Below are 12,930 nucleotides of genomic sequence, written 5' to 3' on the forward strand. Positions count from 1 at the left end.
TATTTCTTCTTGATATGGCTTTTGTGATGGGTCTTGAATGGGCTCTTAATTGAGCTTTTCATAGGTTCTTATTTGAGATCTTATGAGTAGACATTTGGCTTCATTTAGATAATGTGTTACATCACTTATTTTACAAACAAACCACTACGCATGGTCGTGGCCAACAAACCCTCATTCTTCTCTATTTAGGCTCCTTTTGAAGTAGTAAAATGACAATTTTTTCCCTTTTTGCAAAGTAACTTTTAGAGACGGGTCGTCGTTGGTTGCAACAACACCGCCCTGCAACGCCTTCTCAAACTGAAAATTTATTGTCTCAGGAATTCGCAGGGTGAGTTGCATGCGGAGTCGAATGAGAGGAGGTCAGTGGACTAGGTCCCACTGCATATTAAATTTTAAGATAAAGCATAATTAATGTGACCCGACCCAAATTACGGCGTTAAAAGATGCGTTTTTTCGTGAAACCCAGCCCGAATTTAGCCCGTTGGAACCCCAAAACAGACAAAAAGTAACTTTATGATAGATTTGGGCAGTTTTGGAGCATTATTTTGTTTTTGTTCTTCGACATTTTCTTCGAAAGAGACAAACAAAAGGTCAATTTTGTTCTTCAGTATTTTCGTCGGTTCGCATTTGAAGTTCTTCCACCTCTTCGGTTGCTTCGGGCGTTTTCCATTGTTTTTCCATACGAGGGTTTCACGGCGGTTTCTAGTTCGCTGATACGGCGGTATTGATTCTCCATTCGAAATGAAAGGTCGGTTTCCAAAATGCATTTCTATACATGATAGTTCTCAGTCGTTTAGGTAGTGATTCAACAAGTCATTTTTGTCTTTCTTTCTTTAGCACACAAAATGGAAGTTGGCAATGGTCTGGAAGAAGAAGCTAGCGGTCTACCTAAAGCATTGAGGTAATATGCTACAATGATTATTTTAGAGAAAAAATTGTAGTTATAACCTTGTTATATTCGTGTTATAGTCGTGTATAGGCGTGTTATTGTGTGTTATAGATGTGTTATTATTGTGTTATGTTGTTATAGATGAGTTACAAATGAGTTATAAATGTGTTATAGATGTGTTATAGATGTATTATTATTGTGTTATGTTATTATAATTGTGTTATGGATGTGTTATGAATGTTATTATGTGTTATAGATGTGTTATTGTGTATTATTGTTGTGTTATATTGTTATAATTGTGTTATAGATGTGTTATACATGTGTTATTGTGTGTTATTGTTGTGTGTGTTATTGTTGTGTTTATTGTTGTGTTATATTAATATGATTGTGTTAAAGATGTGTTATACATGTGTTATACATGTGTTATTGTTGTGTTAAGTTGATAACACAATCATAGAACAATGATAATACAATGCTAACACTACCATGACACACAATAACACACCAATAACACAGTAATAGCACAATGATAACACACAATAACACATCTATAACACTATAATAACACAATATAAAATAATTGTTGCACAGCTATAATACAAATATAACACACAATAACACATGTATAATATTGTTATAACACAATTATAACAACATAACACAATAACTCATTTGTGACACAACAATAATACACATGTAACATGACAATAACTCATCTATAACACAACAATAAATCACTTGTAACACAACAATAACTCATTTGTAATACCACATTAATTGAACGATAACACGCATATAACACAACAATAACTCATCTGTAACATGACAATAACTCAAATGTAACACGACAATAACTCAACTGTAACTTAACAATAACTCCTCTGTAACACAACAATAACTGAATGATAAAACGCATATAACACGACAATAACACATATGTAACACATCTATAACACATTTGTTATATGAAATATGTGAATGAGGAATGTTATATATTAACTAATATTTCTTTTCTTATGTTTGTTGTTGTAGGTATATGAACGCAAGAACGTTCAATTGTAGATGTCGTCCTTCCACAGTGAAAGGAGCACTTGATACTATTAAACACATTGCACCTGAAGAGACCATGATAATTTTAAGAGAAATACACATCAGTCAGTTTTTTGACATGTCTCCCAAGATAACGTGTTGACTCTGCATATCATGGGATTTTGGAATAATGAAAGAAGAGTTTTTGTGATGGGTGGGAAGTTGATAAAATTCCACCCAGACCATGTTGCGTTGTTGTTAAGCATGCCCAACAGAGGAGAATTAGTTTGTTGGAGGAAAACTCCCTCATCTCGGATAGATGCAAGAGCAATAAAGGAAGATGTGACTAAGTTTTCAAGAGATTCTTCTACTCCTTCTGAGAAAATATTTCTTAAGTTTTTACTAACAAATTTATTCTTTCCCTCGAACAATTTCGGTGTGCCCTCAAGGTTTTATGCATTTGGGGAGAATGTACAAACCTTCGCTTCGTTTAACTGGTCTACTGTCATCTGTGATTATATGATTGATCAGATGAACTTTGTTGCAATCAAAATAAAGAAGAATCAGCCACTTGGTTACATAAGTGGTTTTGTTTTTCTTTTATCTATAAGTTCATATTTACCGCATTTAAAATTTTTTCTTTTCATTTATTATTTTAGTTTTTTTTTGCCTTGTGACATTGATTTTTGATATGTCATCTGCAGCTTTGATTTTTTGAGTACACAACTCTATTTACTCCTACTGCACCTGATGTTAAACAACACATGCTAAGATGGCCAAAAGTTTATGGGTGGACAACACCACAGATTCAGGAAGTTTTTAGGGTGCTCGATCATGTACAGGTAAGTAATGAGAATTTACTTATTTAAGTTTTGTTTCTATGTTGGATTACTAAACTAGGTAAAACAATGTGATTTTTAATGTAGGTTAATGACACTTTCATCGACTTGAAGGAATATGAGCTGCACTTATTGTCTAATCCTGATCATAGACCACCCAGCCCTGCTATGACTCTTCCTTGTACTACTCGTTGTAAAACTCCTGTCATACCGCCGTCACCCAAATCACAGAGTGTTGGTCCAATTGTTTCAAGCGAGGTAACCTCAGAAGCAACGTATAGAAGAAGAGAAAATGAACTTGAAGGAATAATCGAACTACTTAAGGCTTAAGAACAAATAAGTTTGAGTGTGCAGAAATCCATGTTTACAATGAATAAACAGATAACTAACGTTGAAGTCATTGTCCGCTCTAACAGCTATGGTTAAGAGACTAGAAGAAATCAAAGCAGATAAAAAGCATGCAATTCACCGAAAGAGTAAGTCCAAAGATGTGAAAAGAAAAAGGAGCAAAATTAATGAGAATTTACCGGTTCATATCGAAGAGCCCGCTGAAGTTCTTGTTGCTCGGGATGACACATTGGAAGAAGAGCCCGGTGAAGTTGTTACTCAGAATCTTCTTGGTTCTCGGTCCCATACGGTAAGTATCTCATTCTCTTCCCTTCAGTAACTCATTATTTCGATCATACTTGATAGTTTTAAGAAATTTTATTTTTTTGTAGGTTCATCTTGCATCGTCCGTTGTAGATAATGAAACCCAAGAGGGACAAGATCAAATAAATGTTGTATAGAACAATGTTGTAACAGGGGATGGGACACTACCGGAAGAACCCTATACAGTCGAACGAACAACACATCATGTTCTTGATATTGTGTCATTTACGGTAAACAACTCATTTTATTGTGTTCTCCTATAATATGTTTAAACCTTTTGTTCCTTTGTGTAGGGTCATGTTACAGCTGTTGTAGATACGGAAGACCCAAAGGGCCAGCAATCGGAAATAAATTTGGAACTGTCATTTTTTCAATAACCTCAAGCAATAATGGTGTTAGATATACTGTCATTTGAGGCAGAGACAACTCCGGCTCAAGCCGAAAAAAATCTAAAGGAGATTGTGATGACGTCCGCTATAATTAACCAGGGACTACAAAGCAACCCAATAGTGATCAATAGCCAGAGCACCAGTTTCATTGCTAAGAGTCATGTGATAGTGATATAAAAAATAACCCCTTTATATTTCAATTATATAGTTAGAGTTTATAATTATTTTTTTTATTCTGCAACCTCGTATTGCAGCATCTTACCTAGAATATCCTGATGTTATCGATGACTGCATTGCCACATAAACGGGGATGTAAGTAACTTCTGACAGCAATTTTGATATTATGCAATAGTTTGTTATTTAAATGTGACAATCTTGGTATCTTAAATATGCAGGCATGATTTTCTTGCAAATAAAAGTTTTGGGAGGGCAATTGACCGAGCCGGCCTCGAGGATGACTTGCTAAACGGGTGATTTGGAAACGAACATGTTGATGTTTTTGCTGACATATTGCGTCAAAGAATTGTCAGGTCCCCTGCATTATACAGGTCGTATATCTTTGTAACGTTGTAATATTGGGTAATTGTCATTGTTTAATTTATTCATAATTATTTTAATCGTACTTTCGTAGTAGATTTTGGTCAATTTATCATCTTCTGCAAATGCTAGAAATTTTGATAGCGCAACTTTCTTGAAACACATCACGAAGGAAAGTATAAAGAAAGCACAACTTATATTATTTCCTATAATTCATAACGGTCATTGGACTTTGTTGGTGGGAGAGCTGGGGAGAGCTGAAATTGAGTTGAGAAAATGAAAATTATACGACTCTCTGCCCAACAATGTGCATAAGGATGTTGTCAACCAAGTTGTAAGTATATTTCAAACATTTTACACAGCAATAACACCCAATATCACAGAAATAATACTCTCATACCCTTTACAGGTGAAGCTATTTGCAAAGGATGCTGCAAAGGCTTTTGGTAGAGCAAAACCTGCGACATATGGGGACTTACACTTGTTAGAGGCATACCAACGCAAAGTAATAATGTTGATTGTGGTATGTTTGTATGCAAATTTATGAAAATTTTGGTGTTGGCACAAGGACAAGAGACTGATTAGACTCCGTATCTGAACTGGCAGCAAGAAATTGAGAGATTTAGAACTGAATTTGTCTATGTCGTGTGTATGTGATCTGAGAACAAAAATAATTAAAAATGTGTTTATATACATGTTATGAATTGTGTTTTTGTTGTCTATTTTGTCTATGCCATGTATAAATTGTTTCATCTGTTTTAACGTCTCTTTCGAATGCAAAAATGTATTTTAAAAATGTATTACGGTATAACACTTTTAATTACAATTTAATATGTTAAGAAGTATCTATTTTAATTACAATGTTAATAAATAGGAAATAACTATATGCTCAAAATAAATTTCAAAATAACATCATATAATACGGTAAATTTAATAATAAGGATAAATAAGAAAGAACTTTATTACGGTAACTATTTTAATAATGTCATATAATAAGATAAATTTAAAAATAACGCCTCAATATTGTGTATAACACCTGATTTTAGATAAATAACGAGTCAATAATACGTTATAACACTTTATTTTGAATATAACGCCTCAATTTTGTTGTATAACACGATAATTTTAAAAATAACACGTCAAATTTGATAAATAATGCAATATTAACTGTAAATAACGCGTCAATTTTGCGTTATAACACAGGCAGGCTTGTGTCATGCTCAATATCGCAGTGTAAAAAGGTCGTGTTATAACACAATCACACGTTATAATATCTCGAGAAGTAGTGTTATATAACGGCTAGCCGCATAACAAAGGTTGCGTTATAATACGGGCTTGCGTTATAATAACGCGAGTTGAGGTGTTATAGGTGGTATAACACATGGGAAATATTCCCCATAGGTTATACATAGTCCCATGTTATGACACATGGGGAATATTCTCCATGTGTTATCGCGCCGCCTATAACACATATGCCCGTGGTATTATAACGCAGACATGTGTTATAACGCGGTGAGTTCAGCGCTATAGCACATGAGGAATATTCCTCATGCATTATAGAGCGGCGGTATAACACGTCCGGGCGGCTATTAAGTGTTATAGTGCGATTTTAACCTTTTTTTTATTAAAAACGAGCAGTTATGAATGTGTTATTTAGTTTTTAACTTCATAAATATTATTTGGCTAATATAGTAATTAATAATATATACATTTATTAATTTTATAAGTGTTTATAAGTTTTGAACATTTCATATAAATATATTTTGATATGATTAGCAATATAACAATTTATATTAATTACTTAATAACATATACTATAACATGTATTATATATAATTAATTTAATAATATAACATATAATATAATATACCATTAATGAATCATGAAAACATTTATTAAAATGATTTTAGTAAACAACCATAAAAATTACATCTAGATCACTTAGTGATTAACACTTCAGAAGTGTTGTTGAAATGCATGGACTCGATAATATTACAGATATAGATCACTTATTGAACCCATCAACAGTTTGGCATATCCTTGTGTTAGTTGCGTTGCATCATATTCTTGAAATAATTGAGAAATTAAAATGAAATAGAAGGGCTCATGCCACTAACCTTTATGTTATATGATACTGAGTTTCAGTTATATATCTGACTGAGACAATCTGGTATATCAAATAAATTTGCATCGGATGGTATACCGGGATCTTGGCTTGTTGATGCTTCTTGATATTTTCTTAAATACAATGATTTAGGTTAGAGAAAAACAATAATGCAATGATTAAAATATCTTAGAATATTGAAATATATACTTTTTTACCTTTTATTTTTCTCCCAATACCTTTTCCACCTAGATGTAGAAACTCCTTTCGACCTCATCTTTGTCGGGTCATTCAAATTGATTTGGGCATTTGATGTTTTTCTCTTTTTTAATTTTTAATTTGTTTGTGGTTTTCAAGCTAATGCATTATCAATATCTCCAGATATATGTTTAAATATTTCCCAAATCATCTACTCAGTTGTTTTATTTCACTGTGTTTTATTAATGAGTCGGTATGCAAACTTGTGAGAGTGTGAGCGAAATAGTAGATCATTTGCAAAACCGCTGCTCGTTTGCGATTCCTTTATATATTCGTAACCAATGTTGTTATACATGTTCCTTTTAGCGTGAGCAGACCATTGGATTAACAAATATTTCTGGGGAATTAACTTTAAGCACATAAAGTGAGTGAGAACATAATATCTCCATCATTTCCAACTTTTTACAACCATAAGTGAGCTCGGAATTGACTTGTCAAGTTTCACAGTCCAGTGTTTGTTTCCTCCTTGGTTATCTAAATTCCTTACAATATATTCCAAGTCACTCTCTGGAAATCATTCAATTGTCAATCCACAAAGTCAATTGTCAATCCACAAAGTCACTCTCTGGAAAGCATTCAAGGAACACGGAGTAAAATTTTCTCGAATAAAGGGTGACAGCTTGCTTTAAAAATGGGTTGTCTTTTACCACGGGCGTAATGACCGATTGATCACTTTTTAAATCTTCATCATTCTTATTCCGACGTCATAATTTCATGATATTTTCAAAACCAACAAAACAATCAACTAGAAAGCTAGTGGGTTTTGAAACACCATAATAAATATTATTTGTGGGCTCACTTCGATGTGTTGATAATATTCTCATGTCAAATATTTCTTTATTAAAGGTTGTGGATCATTTATATCTGATATTGTACATGTTCGTTAACAAAGGTTGTAGATCATTTATATCTGATATTGTACATGTTCGTTAACCACATGTTGTTGTGGAGGTTCCTCATCTCAATCATAGTAGCCCAAATTCCTTCAAATTCCTCTTCGGTATCACACTTGTTCATGCATTTATAAAAGAGATCGCTCACATTCTTCACACCCAAAGCACAATGCACTTTTGAAGGAAATTTCTTGTATATATGTCATTAGCATAACCTGTGTTGTGTCTGTGGGAGACAATCTTCAATAGCTCAAGCCATCGATTGATTCTGATCCGTGAAAATTGTCATTGGATACTTGTCACCTATTATTCGGATAAATATTTTGAATAACCGATTGAAGGAATCAATGGTCTCATTCGACAAAAAACCCACTTCAAAGAGGACATTTTGCCAATGGTGGTTCACCCCCACGAACGGAGCACAGCATAAATTATACTTATTTAATCGATAGTCTGTATTAAAAATTATTACGTCCTCAAAACAATCATAATCAAGTCTAGATAATCCAACGCTCCAGAAAAAACTTGCTGCCACACTCATCATTTTCAAAATCCCAAACAAGCATGGTATACTCAACTTGTCTCTCCATGAACAATTGTATTTGAGCATTGGCATCTCCTTGCTCTATTTTTCCCTTCTTTCTCTTTGAATAAAATTGTATGCATCTCTTTTCTTACATTCTAGGTTCTCCACCCCCCAACCTCCATAGCCATAAAGTTATATGCATTTATTGCTTAATCTCTGCTCCTGTCATTGATCTCATCAAATTTGCATTTAACTCACTTATTTTTCTGCTAGAACGCAAAAGATGTTTATCACCGCTTTCGGCAAGAGGGTGATTATGACTTTCAATGAATTTATTTATAGTCCAATTTCCTTCAACATCAATGACATATCTAACCATGGTCTGATATTCAGTCCTCGTGTCAACTTTTCCAAACTTCACAGTATCCGTCAGGCTTGACTCCTTGTAGTCAGCCTTTCAGCAAATAAAATCTTTAGTTTTAATCTTCTTCGAGTTTGGCCAATAACTGTTATAATCCTTCCTAACAGAAAAGCCTACATGATGTGCATAGGCACAGTAACTTTCATATGCTTCTTGATTATTGTGCACAACGGTGCGAAGAAACGTCTCTGCGATTGGATCATTGCATTGCACATCACCACCCCAATTTAAAGATGGTTAGATAAATATAAGGTAAAAATAACAACACAATAAAATTACAAAAACTATACAATAACATCATCATAACACTACAAAAACTAAACAAAAACATCACCATAACACCCCAACAATACTATAGTAGGACACCACTACAATAATACAATTCATAAACAACACCACCACTGTAACACTAGAAAAACTAAACAATAACATCACATAACACCTTATCACATAAACAGTAACACGACAAAAATACCTAAATAATACAAAAATAACACTATTAGGACAATACAATCCATATACTCTAAACGATAACACTACACCCTACAATCCAATACAATCCATAAACTCTAAACGATAACACTACACCCTAAGCTCTGATAATAACACCACTATAACACTAGAAAAACTAAATTATAACATCACATAACACCTAAATAACACGATAATAACACGGGAATAATATAATAATATTACAAAGATAACATTACTAAAACAATACAATCCATAAACCCTAAATCATAACAATAACACCACTACAACACTAGAAAAAAGTAAACTTAAACATCACATAACACCTCAATAACACAATAATAACACAACAATAATACAAAAATAATACAATAATAACACCACTAAGACAAAATAATCCCTAAACTTTAAACAATAACACTATACCCTAAGCTCTAATAATAACACCACTATAACACTAGAAAAACTAAACTATAACACCACATTACATCTCGATAATACAACAATAATACAACAATAATACGACAATAATACAACACAAAACTATAAATAAAACAAACAACAAAAACACAGCCCTAGCAAAAACCAGCTAGAACCAACATAACAAAGCAATGCAACAGTAAAATAAACTCTAAACTAAAGCAAACTCACCTCTGATTTAAGCTTCTTGACATTATTTAATGATTTCATGATTAATATTTCTTCGTCTCTGGATGAATTGAACACATCAGCTCGACAGAATCCGCTTGTTTTGGACTGGTGGCGACATAAAATGGGACGGAAGACTTGGCGAGATTATCTATACGAACAAAAAGTCACTTTTTCGCTCTTGGGCGGGGTCGGGTTTCGGACAGGCCGGGTCGCCTGTTTTAATTTATTTATTTTAACTCCTGTTGCAGTAGGTACCAGAATTCCACGTGACTAGCTTGCATTAGACTCCGCTTGCCGCTCTTTCTCCGGGACGAAATAAGCGCTCTCTCAAACTAAGCATTAAACATAACTTTAACAATGGCTTCGCCCGTCCCACTCAACGTACCTCCTCACTTTTCCTTCGAATCATTCCCTAAACAAAAAGGAAACCATAAAAGAAAGAACGAACCTGGACAAAGCATCCAATTCCCTCCACCACCTATCCGCAAGAATAACAAATAAATCAACATCAACCAAAGCAAATGCAAATCCCTTCATACACCAAACCATATAGTCCCAAACATACCATTCCATTCACCCGAGCACTCAAAGCACAGATAATCAGATTCTCCACAAACCCAAAGGCGAACGAAAGCCATGTTTGGCCGCAGCAGATCAGAGCCGTGCGGCAGTTGCGGCAACCGCATCCTCGTGCCACCACTCTCCTCCACGTTCTATTGCCACTCCTGTCAAACGACGACAAGGCTCCAGAGTTCGCATGACCGGATTCGTCGCTTCAGAGGATGGCTGAGGGGCATGTTCTCAAATGCAGTTTTCGGGTCTGGATCTCAAATGCAGTCTTCGTCTATTGATTACCGGCAGTGGGAAATTGGAGATAGGGTTGGGTCGGCGATGAACTGGCCGGCGAGTTTTCCGGCAAATCGAGCGAAGAAAAGGGCGGTTTTGGTGGGCGTGAGTTATAGTCTCAAGTCGTATCAGTTGAAGGGAACTGTTAATGATGTGAAGTGCATGCGATACTTTCTTTGTGAGAAGTTCCAGTTCACGGACGATAGCATCTTGGTTCTCACTGGTAATGTACATACAACCCAATTGTTGTTTTTTTTTTCTTTTTTTTTTCTTTTTTTGCAGCCATTTTCAATTTAGTGATTTTAGATAAATGTCATAATATTATGTTGTTGTCATAAATTTGACAAGAAATATTTATAATAGAATTTTAATTTAACTACAAATAAAAAAAATGTAATTTTATGATAAAAAAAGTTGTGTGTTAATTTTGTAAGGTTATCTGCATGTAAATTTGGTGATTTTATTGCTTCATATATTGTTGAATATTTTGTTGTTTTATCATATATTTTAAGGTTTTAAAAGTTTTTTTTTTTGTAAATTAACATTATGTAATCTTGTACTAGTTGAGTTTAATGGTAATGTCACATTATTAATTTAGGTTTATGATTAAAATTGGGTCATGATATTATGATTCCTTTTTTAATATATATATATATATATATATATATATATATATATATACTCTCATTCTAGATGTTGGATTTGGTATGAACTATGGGTTTAATGATAGCTACTTAGTCTATGCATTGGTTCTTTTTATTAGTAACGATTTGATGGATGTTATATCAGTTGTCAGGGTTAGTATTTAGTGGTTCTCTTTTCAAGTCATGATGATCGTTGTCGGGTTAATCACTTTCTTCAAAAAATGATGAGCTAAGTTAACACAAGGGTCTTAGCCATGATCTTCAAGTTCATTAATTGTGTATATGATAGTATATCTTTCAACAGCAAAAGTATTGGATCTTTCCATGGAGGATCCAATAAGGAATTGGCTTGGTGGGTTTTATTTAAAAAAATGAATAAGGGTTTCATGAAAGTCGAGTGAAATTACAGGAGCTCTCCATTTCTCCTTAAATTTTGATAGATGAGATACCAATGATGTATGATTTTTCACGACTTCAAAGAACTACGATTTGAGGTTCAAATTTTCAATAACTTTGTGAATGAAAAATTCATATTCCAAACAGGCATTTTCATCCGTCCTGAAAGATCTCACACCATGATGTTAAGGAAATCTGAGAATATATGCCTTGAACCATCTCCTACTACCCTTGTAGAATAGTGATTGTGAGATTCTTCCTTTGAAGTAAGTAAGAGGAATGACGAGACAAAAACCTTTCAACAAGTCCTTCAAAATTTCATATTCTAGAGGGTATGTTGAATCATTCATGAGCTAAATACCATCAAATTGAGTATGTAAGTCTTCTTTACATGTGTCAATTACCTTTGTTCTATATTTGTTTCATATATTTGATATAAAATTAGTTTATTTAGATGATGAAAAAGAAGGGTCTTGATTGAGGTTTAGTCTCTTATTGAAAGTGTAATTCATAATTGTTAAAATCAAGTTCTTTCAGAGCAAAAACAAACGAAGATTTGATTATAAAATTGAAGAAAATGTGACCTTAGAAAACCAATTGAAATAGTGTAGAACAGTGCTATCTACCATGTGAACTTCCTTCTCATTGCAGCATCTGGATTTAGAGAATACTCAAGCGGACCTGGTGGAGGTACTGACTAACTGACCAAAAGAAAATATTTTGAGATTTTCATACTTGTTTTACACTATTTTTGATGATATTGCATTTTAAAGAAAGGTATTTTTGATGTTTTATTGCAGGTATGATGAATTATGGGCATTGGAGCAAAAAGATGCAAAAAGGAGCGAATTTGGAGCGAAAAGGACCAACATATGAAGATTTGAACTGGGGCACCGACAGCGAGCTCAACAGCGCAGACGGTGAGATTTTCCTTAGACTCTAGATCAAATATTTTAGAAGGCTCGCCGATGGCGCCCTCGAGGCCGCCGACGGCGAGACCGGCGGGGAATTTAAAAGGTGCGTTGAACGGGGGTGAGTTTTGGCGGGGGGGTTGGGGGGGAAAAACTCTTCTACAACTTTAAAAGAAGATTTTGGCCGAAAATTGATAGGGAGGCTCCGGAGGAACAGCGTCCAAGAGGTTCCAATAGTGTGTAGAGAGTTTAATTTAGGGTTAGATTGTGAGGAATTCTTTGAGAGATTGTAAGAGTGGAGCGCAAGTGAGAGATTTCTTCCTCCTTGCCGTTTCAAAGAGAAATTCTATGCTGTAAGAAATAAAGAGATTCAGAAGAACTTCGAGGAGTTTACTTGGGGAGGAATTAGAGATAAGTGTTATTTACTTGTTGTAGTTTATATGACTTTGCTTTTATATATAAATTCCGAGTTTTG

General features: G+C 34.1%; 2 protein-coding genes across 2 annotated transcripts in view; both read left to right on the plus strand.

The window, feature by feature from the left end:
* Positions 1 to 2,009: 2,009 nt before the first annotated feature.
* LOC110033422 lies at positions 2,010 to 3,190 on the plus strand. Its single transcript, XM_020737396.1, has 2 exons — positions 2,010 to 2,760; positions 2,845 to 3,190. Exons 1-2 carry the CDS (start codon positions 2,683 to 2,685, stop codon positions 3,085 to 3,087), a joined length of 321 nt encoding a protein of 106 aa, XP_020593055.1. The 5' UTR covers positions 2,010 to 2,682; the 3' UTR covers positions 3,088 to 3,190.
* A 6,939-nt stretch (positions 3,191 to 10,129) lies between these two features.
* Positions 10,130 to 12,930, plus strand: part of LOC110033423 (metacaspase-1-like) — a 35,885-nt gene continuing 33,084 nt past the window's right edge. Inside the window, exon 1 of the mRNA XM_020737397.1 lies at positions 10,130 to 10,727. Within this exon, the coding sequence (XP_020593056.1) occupies positions 10,295 to 10,727 (433 nt within the window). The 5' untranslated portion in view covers positions 10,130 to 10,294. The remainder of the gene's footprint in view (positions 10,728 to 12,930) is intronic.

The sequence above is a fragment of the Phalaenopsis equestris genome, unplaced genomic scaffold (assembly GCF_001263595.1).
Source record: "Phalaenopsis equestris unplaced genomic scaffold, ASM126359v1 Scaffold001178, whole genome shotgun sequence".
Taxonomy (NCBI): Eukaryota; Viridiplantae; Streptophyta; class Magnoliopsida; order Asparagales; family Orchidaceae; genus Phalaenopsis; species Phalaenopsis equestris.

Coding starts and splice junctions, on each gene's coding strand:
- LOC110033422 (XM_020737396.1), top strand. CDS start 2,683: ATGCTAAGATGGCCAAAAGTTTATGGGTGGACAACACCACAGATTCAG. Junction 2,761..2,844: donor GGGTGCTCGATCATGTACAG/GTAAGTAATGAG, acceptor TTTTTAATGTAG/GTTAATGACACTTTCATCGA.